Raw genomic sequence first — 16,123 nt, forward strand, 5'->3', positions numbered from 1 at the left:
ACATAAATGTGGTTGAGATTTAAACGAGTTTACCAAAACGTAGTAAGAAAATAACTTCATACTGCCTGTTGTGTTCACTGCATTTCAGTAGGATGTTGTTCCTTGATTTCTCAGGATGAAAGACAAGACACTAGCTCAGAAGGTGTGTCAAATGTAGAGGATCAGAATGATTCGGATTCCACACCACCGAAGAAGAAGATGAGAAAGACAGAAAATGGAATGTATGCTTGTGATTTGTGTGACAAAATATTCCAGAAGAGTAGCTCACTCTTGAGACATAAATATGAACACACAGGTATGTGAACAAGAAGGTACATGGGTTGAGTTTATAACATCCATCCAGAGTCAACTGTAGTCATTGGCAACTAGTCAGGCACAGGTGAGAATATGCCTCACCATTTGCGTAAAAAGGCATCTCCAGCCTGTCCCGATTGGGTTCAGTGGAGCAAGATTGTGCAGATAAGATTGACCATCCAGGTGTGCATTTGCATTGACTGCAAGACAAGAACATAACAAGTTGTATCTAATTAATTTAAATACAGGTGAATTAAAAAAGAGTGAATATGACTAGCGATGAAACAAGAAGGAAAGTGATCAGCTAGTTATAGGTAACACTAGATGCCAAAGGCCTCTCCCATCCTCCACTCTTTAAGAGGTTTATCAGTGGTCAAAGTGGTAGCCATGTTTAGTTTTGTCTTTAAGTGAAACAGTGAACAAAATTGTTCAAAAAGCAAACAAATCAAGGGACCTCTGTATGTGTGTGCAGTGATCGAGTCCCAACACACACACCTGGAAGTTAAATTGTTTTTCCTTTTTCAGGTAAGCGGCCTCATGAGTGTGGGATCTGCAAAAAGGCATTTAAACACAAGCATCATTTGATTGAACACATGCGACTGCACTCTGGAGAAAAGCCCTATCAATGTGACAAATGTGGCAAACGTTTTTCGCACTCGGGGTCCTACTCCCAGCACATGAATCACCGCTACTCCTACTGCAAAAGGGAAGCTGAGGAACGCGACGGCACAGAACAGGAAGAGGCGGCACAGGAACGGCTAAGTAATGAGCACGCAGGGCCCGGGGCTTCCCCCTCGCAGCTCGACTCCGATGAGAGAGAGAGCTTGACAAGGGAGGAAGAGGAAGACAGCGAAAAAGAGGAGGAGGAAGAGGAAGACAAAGAGATGGAGGAGGAACCGTCAAAAGGAAAAGAATGTGGGAAATTACAAGAGGAGGAGGAAGAGGAGGAAGAGGAAGAGGAGGAAGATGAAGAGGAGGAAGAAATAAGTGAAGGTAGCATGAAGGATAAGGAAGCTGTAAATGAAGAAAGCAGTGCAAAACAAGAAGATATACAGAAAGAGGAGCCATTGTCAGAATCAGCAGCAAATAAAGCTTAACTGATGGTGTGGTTTTGTACAAGGCAGAGAAATCTCGGCTGGCAATGAAGGTTGTTCTGTACTCTACATGCTTTTCATGGAAGCACAGTAGCTTGTGCACTGTGATTCCTGTTCACTACTGTGTAACAAAAAAGAAAAAAAAACAGAAAATATAAAAAATATATATATCCAGGTGTGCCTGAACCTCAAACCTAGTAATTTTTCACACTTTTCAAAGTTAGGAACAAGTTTGTGACCTGAAACAGATTAGAAGAACATGGTGACTTTGGAAGCAGATATTTAACATGTTGTAGGAAACATGTTTTATTTGATATGTGTTGGACATCAGTTTGTTTTTATCAGTATTAAAACAAAAATCATTTTTCTTTTTTTCCCTTTCCCTTTTTGTTGGTTCAATTTTTCAACTGTACAATTGGGAGAGATTTATGTTGTTGTCGTTGTTTTGATTTTATCAGTGAAACAATTCTGCTAATTCCGCTTCAGTATTTTATTATATTTTTAAAATGTGAGAACTTCTGCACTACAAAATTCCCTTAAGCAGAAAGGTATGATGCAGTTCCAAACAGTGCTTGACTACCTTTGTAAATTCAGCTTAGAAGGTAGCAGTTTAAAACATTTAGATGTTGTTAGTAGAACATGTTCTCATTTAAAGTGTATTGTTAGCCTTAAGGAAGCAGCTGATAGAAGAATTGAAGTTTCTTACTCATGTGGTTGAAAATGTAGTTTGAAAAGATTGTGGTGGGGTTCTGATTGCAGGGACTAACAGTGTTAATACTGGTGAGGACAGCCAAGTTGTCAAAATCAGTGTTTGTAATTGTGTCTGGAGTATGTAGTTTAAAATATGAAGGATATGACATGAAGCTTTGTATCTCCTTTGGCCTTATGCAAGACCTTGTGTGCTGTAAGTGCCATTTCTCAGTATTTTAAAGGCTCTGACCGGCCTTTCTCCAATGTGTGGCCTACAATAACTAGCATTTGTTGATTTATATTAAACTTCTATAAGACAAAATCATGGGGGAAGAACACTTAGCCATCAGAAAAGTAAAAGCACTGGTACATTTCATAATGCAATTGTTCAGTATTATTTTTCTTTAATTACTTACTTGGAGAATTTCTCTATAGTAATTACGAAGGGAAATTTTTAATTTGTTTTATTGGTTCACTTAATTTCAGACACATACATCATATGTTATTGGGCTCATAAATGTTTCCAAATGTTAGTTATTCTGGACCCCATTTATTGACAATGTTAGCTGATTTTAACCTATCAGTATTATTTTATTTCTTTTAGTTTTTAGATCTGTGCAACATTTTGTACTGTATGTTTTCAAACCTGGCAGTATTAATACCCTTCTTACTGACATATGTACCTTTTTAGTTTTAGAAAACTTTTATATTTATGTGTCTTATTTTTATATTTCTTTATTTATTACACAGTGTAGTGTATAATACTGTAGTTTGTATTAATACAATAATATATTTTAGTATGAAAATTTGGAAAGTTGATAAGATTTAAAGTAGAGATGCAATTGGTTCTCTTGCATTGAGATTTGATTTAACAGTGTTATGTTAACATTTATACTTGCCTTGGACTGTAGAAGAGAAGAATTAAAACGGGAATGTATCAATTTTACAATCGCAATCAATTCATTTTACCTTTTCCCAGTTTTTAATATAAAGCTCTTAAATTTTGAAATTCACTGTATGACTAATAGCATGATGCTCTGCCGTTTTATTAAGAGTTTAGCCTAACCATAAAACACTCATTTCCTTAGCTAAGCCAAGATAGAATAATCTTCTAAACAATGTTGGGAACAATGTTTAACATTTCTGTGCCAATTTGTTCCTGTATTCATGTATGTGAGTTACAAATCTGAAACTTTTTTTTTTTAAGTTCCTTGTTACATCATGGTCATTTTCTAGTTTTCTACCAGACTCCCCATCTCACAATAAAAAGCGTCAACAAGCCTGATTTACTGTCATTATTGCAGAAATAAAGCAAGGAGAGGGTTGTTTGGCACATTTTTGTGGGACATCACTGAGGCTGCGTGTGTCCTGTTTATTTCACAAGAGCAACTGGAATGACTTCCCCCTCAGTTGTAGAACTGATAGGTGCAAATGTAACAGGAGAAGCAAGAACTTTAACTGTGAAGAAAAAAGTAACTTTACTAAGCTTCACGGCTGAGAGAAATTTTTGCGTTCCTCCCCCTTTGTTGCTATGCTCCCATTCTTTCGCATTCGAAATTTTCGAAATTGGTGCTGTGTTGTGGGTCAGGAATCTTTACCAGCATTAGCCAACAGATGCTCTCAAGAGAAACACAAAAGCATGCACTCATCTTCAGCAGCAGTATCTGACATGCTTCTGGAAGCTTGCTTTCCTTTGTCCTTTGAAGCCCTGCGAAAACCCGAGATAATAATTGGACTGGAGACTATGGCAGGATGCAGAAATGAATTTGTGTCTGCCACAACCACCTGTGACCGATCTCCAATGCATCCCTAAAAATCTGCTGCCTATGTACTGCTTCAGATTTTGCTTAGGTGCAGATAACCACTTTGAGCTTTGTGGGGAAACAAATCTGTTAGAAGAAGCATGTGTTGGATGTAGGCAAATGGATTACTTGAGTGGTTTAGTGAGTTTTCTGAGGTCAGCAACTAAAGTGGAAGCAAGTAGAAATCTGCTCCTTATAGAGTTGTTCCTTGGTTTCTAGATCCGCAGGAAGGTCTAGGTTGCACCTTGCTGCGTTATAATTTTTGTTTTCTTGTTTGATCTGCCTGTTGCAGGATACCATTGAGCTCTTTTGAAAGGAAATGGGCTAATGTCCCTGCTGTATGCATTTTTTTAAAAAAAATTGGAAGATATCCTTTTTACCTTTTTTAAAGTGGTCAAAAGCATTCCATACATCAAAAGGAAAAAATATTTGTCAATTCATTGCTTTCTACACAAAGGTATTTTCATAGTGAGCATCATGTACTTCATTTCATGCCACTAAAGCACTAACATACATACATATGTTGTTCTGTTCCTGCATAAGAGCATTTATTTTTAACATCATGCAAGATATGTGCTCCCAGTGAGGTAGGAGTTAATGGCTGCTTAACAAATCTACTCATTGAAGTAAAAAGCCGAGGCTCTTCTCCTTGGACATAATCATGAAATTAGTATCTCAACAATAAACAAAGGTAAATTGGCATTGAATGTGTTTGGAACAGAATGTGAGAATGTATTAAAGGCTTCTTAACCAAAGTTAAATTTGTATTTCATGTAACTGCATTTTATCTTCTATATATGTTCTGAAAATGCCTCTTAATGCCTCATTTAAAAATTTCTACCCCCATAACTTGTCCCATTTTTGTCCTCTTTTTCTAGAAATGCTGGCTTGGGAAATGCAAAGTAAATAAGTTATGAACCTGGAAATACTTCTAAAAGTAGAGGGGGGAATCCAAATAAAGTTTTATACTTAAAGCTGTAGTCGTGTGCACATTTATCTGGAAGTTAGGCCCTTTGAACACAACAGGGCTTCCTTCTGACTAAGCACAATTAGGCTGTGCTGCAGGTCTCCAAACGTGCACACATTCTTATTTATTATGGTATTTATTTCATAAACTATACATCACTTGATGCTTAACCAAAAAAAAAAACCTCAAAGCAGTTTACAAAAAGATAAAACGGGATGGATTGCAACACTACTTTAAAGCATACAAAAGTTGGAATACTGAAATAGATTAAGATTTAAAAGCTAAGCATCTAGGTAGGCTTGTCTAAACAAGACTGTTTTTAGCAGGTGCTGGAAAGAATACAGCGAAGGCACCTACTTGATATCAATAGGCAGGGAGTTCCAAAGTGAGTGGGATTCAAGTGCCAATTCTATTGCTGCGTGAAAAGCTCCCATTTTTGCAATTTCCTTTGCAGACTGCAAAAAACGCTTGACAATTTGAGAGCAGGGCATGGAATTTCCTGGTGCTCTTCCTGGGCTCATAATCATTTCCCCCAGCCACAGAACACCCTCACAACATCACAACAAAGTGATGTTCTAGGCATTCTGGCAAGTGAAAAGGTATCCACCAACCTAGGAAGTATTTGAAGGTACACTAGTACATTTTGGGCCAAAAGTTCTCAACAAAGAGCTTTCAGCTCATAACTTCCAAATCTTACTACTGTATAACTTTTTTATCTAAAAAGTATCCAGCTAGGCATCTTAGTTTTAACACCAGTTCAGCTACTGCTTTTAGGGCCAGTGTAAACTTACTGTGATAAAATAGAATTGATATACTGCGTAGTGAAGACAAATGGACGGAGGACAAATCTATCGATGGCTGCTAACCATGAGATCTATCTTCCATTTCCACTGTTGGTAAACTGTAAGGTTCTGTGAGCAAACCTTAAATTCTCTTCTAGATGGCACAGGGAACAGGTTGCTGCTGCTGCCACAAACAAGGGATGAAGCTTTGTATCTGGAAATAGGGTGGTTTGTGCACTAATTTTGATTTCAGGTGGTGTTTCTTTAATACACTAATGAAAAGGTGCAGCCAGATGACTCCAAAACATGGTTTCCTTGTATCTCTTCCTGCAGGGTAGGTTGCAAAACGGAAAAGGAAAGGAAAGGCGGCGTCTTACACATGGCTTTTATGTAAGCACTTACTACTCCACTGCATCCAAATTACACATGATGCTCAGTTGCAGAAGTTCCTGTCCCCTCTGATATTTTTTTCCCCATTTGGTTAAATGGCTGTTCTCTCACTTGAAAGGAAGAAATACAAAAGTGCCCAGCCAGAGGATAAAGATGCCACCTTGTTTCTCTAGGTTGAAATGAGCATCTTTAAAGCAATTTTTAAACTGGTTTTAACTTCAAGTGGCAAAGCATTATTGGGAATATAAAACTAGCCAACAGAAAAACACGGAGGCAAAAAAACCCCAAACCCATAAAATCTGATTGTGTGATCTTTTCCTTAACAGGTATGTGTTGAAGAATAACACAATACAATTGAAAATGAAATAAAGGTTTAATAAAAAGTTTCTGTATCCTGTAATTTGTCTTACGTCCTTAAATGGGAAGAAAGCAAGTAAGTTCTGCCTGAATATTTGCTTCAGTTTCATCACTCCAGGACAGTGACTTCACAAATGCCCCATAATATCAAGTGCCATAACATCTGTTTCTGTTTTCCACTTTTCTTCCAAGGAACTCGGAGCAGCAGCAACATTCATGGAGCTCATTTTTATTCTCACATCACACTCATTCTGCGAAATAGGCTGAGCCGATGGATAGTAGTGTGTTTGTCTCTGTAATGCAGCTGCTAGGATGCTCAGTGGAACAACCAGCTTTGCACGTATTACAGCTGTGTTGAAAGATTTGCAGTGGCTGTCTATTAGCAAGCGAGTAAAGTTCATTTTGTTATAGATGTTTGAAGTCCAAAACACTTGGGGACCAGGGATACCTAGCAGGCTACATCCATTGACACAAGCCGGGTTAGGTTCTTTCTGCTTATTGTTTCATAGCCAGTGGAGTGTTATTTAGTAACAGCGCCGAAAAAAGGCCTTCTTTGTGATGGCACCAAGAGTTGGTAATGACTTTAAACTCCTCTTTCAAGCTGATTTTTTATCCAAGCTTTTCTGAATTTGTGACTCTTAATTTTGTTTTATTTTGTACATTACTTTTATTTTTAGTATACAGTTTTCTTGTGTTTTTATCTCAGTTTTGCTTAGTTTCTAGGAAATTATATTGAATGTTGTATTTTAATCCTTGTATGTAAACTGCTTAGAGATTTTATTATTATTATTATTAAGTGGCATTGAAAATGTATAAGTAATACGATTAAAAACTGGCATGCCTAAAGCCGCCCAATGAGCTTCATGGCTGAATGATGATTTGAACCTATATCCAAGTCCAAATTCTGGGCTGAATTCAGCTGATGAGTCCTGCTAGCAAAAGCCCACACAGGGACTCACGTTAGCACAATGGAACCCCCCTCCCCATCTGCTCCCACGTGCAACCCCCAAATTGGCTATTAGAAGAACCCCCAGAATAGTCTGCAAGGGGCAAAGAGGGAGGATTGTTCAGTTTGGCAAGCTGAAATGCTTGTGTAGATGGTACAATTGCCATAGAGGTATTCATTTAAGTTTACTCAAGAGAGGATCCATTGAAATTAATGAACATGACTAAGGTCCATTAAGATCTCAAGCATTTTGTCCTGGTTGTCTCTCGGTAATTTTTCTCTATGGAAATCTTGGAAATTCCCCATTCATTCTGCAATATACATTTTCAATCCATTGCAGTTTATGCACCATCATGTCGGTTTTTGCTAATTTTCTCCTTGTTTTGTACTAGTCTTTCATGTTGACCCAGTTGTAGCTGGGTTGTCATTTCATGAATGCTATTCCTTTTCATTTCTTAGGAAAGTTTTAAAAAGTGAACCTTTTCATAAAACATGGCAACTTAGGGCTGGATTCAACTTACAGGCCCCACCAGCAGAAGCCTGCAATGCAACACAGCTTCTCTAACACACACACACACACACACACACAGAGAGAGAGAGAGAGACCTCCAGAATAGCACACAAAGGGAGGGGAGTTGTTCCATCTGGCAAGCTGAAATGCCTGGACTGATGGAAAGATTGCCATAGTGCTGTGTTGAATTCCTCCCAATGGAAGTCTCCAATTCCTACCTTTGAACATCTTTACCATACTAGATCCTGAATTCAGGGTTCAGTGAATCAATCTGGCTTTTTGTTTAAGAAAACTGGAGCATGAGAGTCTTTAATTTTCACTTCAGCACAAAAAGAGTTCACCTCGTTTGAAATAGCTTCACTGGAAAACCTCAACACACTAATAATATATTCCACCAGTCCAAATTCACCCAAATGTTAGAAGCTCTTCATTTATTTAGTTATATAATTGTAGTTTTCATCCACTCCGTAGCCAGGCTAGACTCCCAAGACAAAATAAAAATACATAAACTACCTCTCCCAGAGTTCAGTCTGGGCAGCAGTACCCTAAAACAAAACTGAAACCCATTAAAACATGGTTTAACCTGCACAAGGTGACCTGTACAAGAATGTTTGCCAGTGTCGCCAGAAGATTCCTAGGCTCGGACAACAGAGAGTCTGTATTTGCTTATTATTAAAAGTGATACATTGAAAGTCTCACAAAGTAAAGAATTGAGAGGGCACTGTTGGCAACTCTGATGCTTCTCCAACCACCCACTGTGCAACATGAGATTAGCTTTACCGTCAAAGAGTTTTGAAATAATTGAGGGGGAGGGGAGAGTTAAACCAGATTAAACAGTTAAACTCACCCATTTAGTCCTTTAGTTTGGCTGCGAGGGAAGATGTCTTACACACTTTAATGTGGTTCCTTTGAGACAGCAGTCTTGATTAAGTGCACGTAGCATTTATGGTAAAAGGGGAATCTAATGTGTCAACAGGGGGGAAATGTGGGTGGCAGTATTTTCAAATCAAAAGATTCAAAATAGTTCATTTTCATTTAAAGCTTGGAGGTGGCAAACCAATTGATACTACAGCATCTGCTGCAGCACACAAAACAGTAAGAGGCAATGAAGGCTGGCATGGTTGTGACATCTGGGGCAGGGATAGCCAGTGATTTCTTCCAAGTTTGGATTCCACACTCCCATTTGCCCCAACCAGTATGGCTAATAGGCAGGGATGCCGGGAGCTGGAGTCCAACAAAATCAAGATGGCACCATGTTGGCCTTTCTCACCAGGGCTGTCTTAAGCATATGCAGAGCCAGGGTGCAAAGATCTGCCCAGTGCCCCCCCCACAGTTGCCCAGTCCAAGGTGCGCAGGAGGGCAGAGCCAGCTGGCCGCCTCAGCATCTCGGTGGCTCGGTCACCCCCGAACTCACGGTGCAGAGCCGCCCGCAGCAGCACTCCAACCAATGGGCGGGCTCTTCCCCAGACTCAACTCTCGGGCTCCAGACTCTTGGCCTGGCACCCCTGAGAGTACAGTGCCCGGGTGCCCCGCACCCCTAGCACCTATGGGTAAGACGGCCCTGTTTCTCACATCCCCTTATACCAGGAAGCTAGTCCTGCAGATCTAACACACTGGCCAGATGTCCAGGAGCTGTAAAAGGGAATCTGATATCAACACATCAGGAGATCGCTTCTACCGCATGAGCCCCACTACCTGTTTATGTTAATTCCTTCCTCTTTAAAGCGCTTTAAGAAAATGTGCTGTATATATTTGGGGTGAGATTCTGTTGCAAGGAGGGCTTTATGTAATTCCCTGCGTATTCTCCCCTGCCAGAATGGTTCATACTCGAGCAGATCAGTGTTTCTAGCCTTCAAACAATCCATGTGGGTGGCTGAGCAGAGGCCGGGAAGAGTGTCAGTCGGTTAAAAGGAGCAGGCTAATGGAACTGCTTGTTCTGATCTGAGCTCACTTCCTCCAATCAAACCCCTCCCAAGTCCACAAACCACACCACAAATGCATATTGCATGCAAACTGGGCATTTCACTTCGATCCCATTTTGTCGTTCAGGTGTGAGAGAACAGGAGTGAACTCAGAGGTTCCACACTTTCCTCGCCACCCTATAAAAATGTACAGAGGTGTTGCTTTTCCCATTTCAATGACAAAAATACAACTTCTGCAGCCAGAAATTTGGCCTAAAGATTTGTTATTCATTCCCCCCTCCCCTTTAAGATCTCTGTTCTGTGGTTTTTTTTCCTGCACTATTTTGCCATGAAAGGGCTACAAAGCAGCGCTTGTCAGCTCACACTGTAAAGTGGTTTAATAAGCTAATTTGTCTGTCACATTTGTTATTACAATGTTTCCATCATCCTGCTTAAAATACAGAATCTCACTGTTGCGAATTCTCTCTCCTATCAGTATTTCAGCACTGCTAAACAAGACCGCTGAACTTTGGGATTTTCAGTCGCAATTAGCGTGCCATCAAACTGGAGTTAACAGGTACACAAGGTGTACATAAGTGTGTGACCTCCTCCCTTGAAGCTGATCTGCCAAGCACATGTCTCTTCCAATGCTAAAATTGTGTGTGTTGCCATCTGAGGGGGGAGAGATGTTGCCAGGTAATATAATACAAATATAATGCCAACCCTATGTGAAAAGGGGTGTGCATGTTTTTCAGCTTGTGGGGACATTGATATTTTAAAGTGAATGTTGCAAGCACTATTGGATAGGACATGGCGCTGGACCTCATGAAAACAGCTTGCTCATTTGACTTGCTGTTATGAAGCCCTGCTCATGTATCATAAAGCAAGTGTACCTGTTTTCATCCGACAGGCGTTGGGCAGTGTGATTTAGCACTTTCCAAGTGTTTCCTATAGAAGAGCCTATCACAGGGACAGGATATTTATCTAGCTTCACACAGGCTTTCTGGGAACATTTTATCAAAGTCGTAATGCTATTCCCATGTGATCTCTTGCCACATCACACAGACACATCCACCGCATTACTCATCTCTTCAGAGTGGAAGTCTATACATCACGGTTCTGCAGGTATCGTCCAGTGCACCATATAGAAAATTCGTTTTTTTAAAAATTTGATTTAATTAGCTGCAGAGCCTGATGCTGGGATATGCAGATATTTCATCTGTAAGACATTTTATGGAGCTTGGCTTTGAAATGCTGGTACACAATTGCTATAAACTCTGGGTAAATAAGATTTCATAGCCTCTTATCCTCCAAGGGTTGCATATACAATTATAAAGGAGGCAATTTGCAATAACTGAGTGGGAGACAGTCTGGGTTAATTGGTGCAGTGGAACCACATAATGCATTCAGACATAAATAATTGCTTCTAACTGCGTTGTTATTTGTTTTGCTTTATTGATATAATGTCCTCAAAATCCCTCTTTAAAACTTTCCTGTCATTTCCAATAAGCTCCCAAGTAAGGAACTAGGGATGATCAGACTATTTTGCATAATTCTCTTCCCCTCCCCTTCCTAAATTAATATTTTTCAAGCCCGTTTGAAATGTCCGTCCTCTCTCGTTTCTTGGCAAAACACAAGGGTAAGCTAAGAATATGTGTCAGGTGAAAACAGCTTTATGGTTTAGGGCTGTCAGTTGATAGATGGGGTTTTGTTTTGTTCAGCTGTCTTGCTTTTAACTAATGGATTAATCTGATTAAAAATCAGCACTATGGTATCTTGACAGAAGTGGGTGTATTACAAGGTGTTTAATGAAAGTATCAGTCTCTCTGGGCTGCCCAACGTAGACAAAATGTCCTCAAATGCATTACTTGAATCATTCTGTTGCTAGATTGGATGGGTGGGTGGATCAAAACAAAGTAGCTACACTCTTCTAAAAGGAAATGACTTTGTTTAAAATTGTGCATTTGTTCCATTGAAGTAAGTAGGCAAGTCCTATATATTTAGAACAAACAACCAATTTTTGTTTAGGGTGCTTTAGCGTATCTTGCAGCCTAAGCATTGCAACAAGTAGTGTGTCATATACACAAAACATATTTGTAGCAAATTAATATTTAATTTCATTTAAAAACATGAATTTACAAATTATTGATTATGTTCCTTTTTTTAGGAAAAAAAGTGTCCTTGGAGGCCTACTCCTTTTCCTTTGCCTTCACACTATTAATTTTAGGCAACCCCGCCTCCAAGAACCTACCCTTAAATCTGACCCTGATCTCCCCAACAAGGATCCTGTAAGGTTGTGCTTGGCATGTGACCCTCTCTTTCTGTCTTTCACTATCCTGGAGTCTTCTCATGATACAAGCCCTCCTTGTATACCAGGTATGGCAAATCTGTGTCCCTCCAGAAGTTGCTGGGTTCCCAAGCCCTATCAGCTCCATCCCACCAGCATGGCTAATGGTCACGGTTGATGTGACCTGTAGTTCAACAATATCTGGAGGGCTACAAGTTTCCCATCTTTCCTCTGTGCACTCACCATCATGCAGTGTCACAGAACGAGCAAGTCAGTAAATCACACAGTTCAAGGTTGGAGTTAGCTCTTCAGTAGCAAAATCATGATCTTCACAGACTTGGCTGAGTGTCAGGCCAAATCAGTTCAGCAGCTCATTCCCTGTAGGTCTTACTCCAGGAAATCAGTTGCTGAGACGCTCCCCATCTCTCCGTGGTCATCTATATCTCCTCTCCAGGGCTTCTTCCAAGCAATCAGAGACTGTGCCTATGTGCAGACTGCCTTTGCTACACCCATTTCACACCCCTCCTAGTTCTGGGAGGCATCCAGGAGGAGAGCTTGTCACAGCAGGATGGGAAACCTCCCATGACTCTTCACCAGCCTGACTCACCTCTGCTTCTTAACCTCCCTCCTCCCACTAGCCTGCTTCAGCTTCAACTTCAGCCTCTGATCCTGGACTTCTCTCTGCCACAGACTCTCCCAGCTTACTAAGCCCTATTACCTCTTCAGCTTCCAACACCTCCTCTTCCCAGTCTTCTCCCTCTGACCAATCATTGTTGTCCCACCACCATTGTCCAGGCTCTGAACCTTCTTCCCTTAATGCAGGCATGTCAAACCTGCGGCCCTCCAGATGTTTTGGCCTACAACTCCCATGATCCCTAGCTAGCAGGACCAGTAGTTGGGGAAGATGGGAATTGTAGTCCAAAACATCTGGAGGGCCGCAGGTTTGACATGCCTGCCTTAATGGTTCCCCAGCTGGTTCCTCCCAGCATTCCTCTGCATCCAACTAGTCCATGGCATCCAGGCAAGTTGGTGGTACAAATAACACAGCCCAGGCTCTCCATGAAGGATGGACCAAACATAACAGGGAGGGAATGAAATGTGTTGTGTTTACCGAACTCTGAGTCACCTTGGCATTAGGCTGTGAAATTGTCTGTATAATTAGAGATTGCTAATGACTTCGCCCAGGCATTCTGTCTCCCACTGTTTTCATCTCTTCAGCAACGCTACCTCAGCACACTTCTTCAATTTCTGGCTGCATTTCACTAAGTTTTTTTTTGGGGGGGGGGGCTGCCAGTGTTTCACCAGACTGCTTGACAAACAAGTAAGAGGGATGCCGTCTTGTCCTTTGAGCTGTTATCTCCATTTCAGACACAATGGAACCAAGATAGTGAATGGGGATTGTTTCCACAGGTGTTCCCTCGAAGAAATGGTGAGTCGGGAGGAAAAAGTTATCATGCCTATGAAACTAACTGTGCTATTTATCTGCAAAGCAGGATGTCTCCTGTCTGCTCTCAAGATGGTCAATTCATAATACAGAGACCCCTTTGAGGCATTTTGAGAGGATGGAAAGAAGAAGAGATGCCAATACATGGGTCAGGTGGGCCCCCCTCCTCCTGCATAGCAAGTAAACTTCCCAAAAACAAAACAAAAATACAATTAGCATGAAAACCAGGGTTGTTTCCCCTCCCACATTTGAATTGGTGTGCGTTTCAAGGAGACGGGTAATTTGGGCTTCACAGGCCCCCACCACTCTAGAGATGCGGGGCCACTGCAGAAGAGACCTTGGGCCTGCCAACCTGTCTAGTCAGGCATGTGAGGAGAAACTCCCTCAACCTTACCATGTGAGCCAGCTGGCATGGGTGAAGGTGATCTTTCAGGTAACTCTCCTTCAGATAAGGGCAGGGCGAGAGATGTCAGAAAAGGAAGAGGCGAGTGTGGCAGAAAGAACACAGGTGGGCTATTTGGGCTTTGGATCTGCCCACCGCCAATAAATGCAGATTCCATGAGTTTTCTTTTGAGGGAATGCAGACTTTGACTTAAAAGGGTCCCCATCTCTTCTTTTAGAAACAGGACTACTTTGCCACACGCTCTCTATCTTGATAATAATACCGTGAGCTAAAGGGACACACCTGGGAACTCCCACATCACTTATACCCATGTGAGGCAGGCTCTGAGGAGGGGGGGAACCCTCTTAAACTGCCCTCTTGCTTAGAACTTTGGGTAGATGAGGCACCTCTTTCAGGTCTCTCAGAGTCTGTGAACCTCTTTGCGTCAGGCCAAATGACTTCTTCCCTAGAAGTTCCCAGTTTAAGAGAAACGGTAGGAGTGATTAACCTCTATGAGATGTACTGATAAGGGGGACACTTCCCAGACTGTTACAATTTTGGGATGGGGTTCAGTCACACAGTGGCAAATCTGGGTTGCACAATTAAAGTTGATCTGACCCTCTTGCACAACAGACCTGCTTCCCCTTAAAAAAAGCCGGCATTTGCTATGAGGAGAGCGACAGGAAACTGGACTGGAAAGGTGCTCGCTGGGTGCAACGCAGTTTAACCTCCCTGCAAAGAGAATGGCTGTTCAGTAAAGAACCAGCATCATCTAACCTCCCTGCAAACCAATCAGGATGCATGCTCAATAAACAGGTCACCTGGAAGCAATAGATTTTAAAAAGAAAAGAAAAGCCTTCCCCAGGGGCACAGTGCTCTATAGTCTAAATCGCAAAGAGAAAGTGTGCTACTTCTGGGAAGAGCTTTCTCAAAAATCTAATTGACAAATATTTTCAGCATCTCTGCTTGTTTGCTTGCTTCATTTCAATTATGAATCAATTCCCATAAAACAGCCCAAAGCAATTAAGAATAAAAACACCGACAACAAAAACATTTTCATTAGAAAAGAAAAGAAAAAAAGCATTTCACATCTGATGCAGACTGGGATAAGAAGCTTCACTTTAAAGGCTTGAAGGGAAAAAGTGCCAACAGTCGTCAAAAAAAATAACAGAGATGGTGCCTGTCTGATATATAAAATGGGAGGGAATACTCTCTGAGGAGCGGTTGAACGGAATATTGGCTTGGGTGTGAGGAGAGTTGTTGAACTGGCACCCCATATTGACAGCAGGCGGGGGGGGGGCTATGAAGAGTGTGGAAATGTATCACAACATCCCTGGCATTGGGGACAGGGAAATACTGTATTGGCCTGAATATAAGCCACACTTCCCCCCCCCCCCAAATTCCGACTGTGAAAAGTTAAAGTGCGGCTTATATTCGCAACCTTATGGTATGCAGCCAGGAGCGTGGCAAAGAGGTGCCCACCCTGCACATAGTCCCCCGTCCCCTCCCCCAAGGCCAGGAAGGGAGAGAGCGAGGAAGGGAAACTGCCGGCAACGCAGTGGGGCTCCCCACCTACGCAGGATGCAGCCAGGAGCAGCAAGGAAAGGAGTGGCTTACATTTGTGTATTTTTTCTCCCCCCCCCCCCACTAATTTTAAAGGTGTGGCTTATATTCTGGCCAATATGGTATTGATGGGGAGACATTAGGAAGAACTTCCTGACAGTAAGAGCTGTTCGACAGTGGAATTTGCTATCAAGGAGTGTGGAGGAGTCTCCTTCTTTGGAGGTCTTTAAGCAGAGGCTTGACAGCCATCTGTCAGAAATGCTTTGATGGTGTTTCCCAGCTTGGCAGGGGGTTGGACTGGATGGCCCTTGTGGTCTCTTCCAACTCTATGATTCTATGATTCTACAGGTGCCTCCACAGTAAGGCCCAATTCCTACATCATACAGAAAGGAGTGCCGTGATCTAGAACAGATGCTTTTTCCACCCAGTTCAGAAGACACAAGAAACAGCCTGACCTGAAATGGCCCATGATATTAAGCCAAACAAGCAGGTTCCCAAAGATCAGTTCATGACTGCTTCGTGCCTCCTCCAGTTCTGCTCTTGCTGCACTACAGAAAGCAAAGCCATGGTTTGGCTCAGCATTACATCTGAACCCAGACTTGTGGTTTATTTCTCTCCAGGCAAACCACAAGCAGTTAACCAAGATTTGTTCTCTGGCTTGCCTGGAGCAAAATAAACTACAAGCCCAGGTTCAGACATAACGCTGGTTTTAC

At 41.6% G+C, this 16,123-nt stretch overlaps 1 protein-coding gene across 2 annotated transcripts in view; it reads left to right on the top strand.

Moving 5' to 3' along the window:
- The window catches only part of ZEB1 (zinc finger E-box binding homeobox 1), a 75,883-nt gene extending 72,520 nt beyond the window's left edge, over positions 1-3,363 (top strand). For both annotated transcript variants that reach the window (XM_088653421.1, XM_035130361.3), the window contains exons 8-9: positions 115-295; positions 820-3,363. In XM_088653421.1, coding sequence (XP_088509547.1) covers positions 115-295; positions 820-1,391 — 753 coding nt within the window. In that variant the 3' untranslated portion in view covers positions 1,392-3,363. The remainder of the gene's footprint in view (positions 1-114; positions 296-819) is intronic.
- Positions 3,364-16,123: the final 12,760 nt, after the last annotated feature.

The sequence above is a fragment of the Zootoca vivipara genome, chromosome 11, assembly GCF_965207765.1.
Source record: "Zootoca vivipara chromosome 11, rZooViv2.hap1.1, whole genome shotgun sequence".
NCBI classification, from domain to species: domain Eukaryota; kingdom Metazoa; phylum Chordata; class Lepidosauria; order Squamata; family Lacertidae; genus Zootoca; species Zootoca vivipara.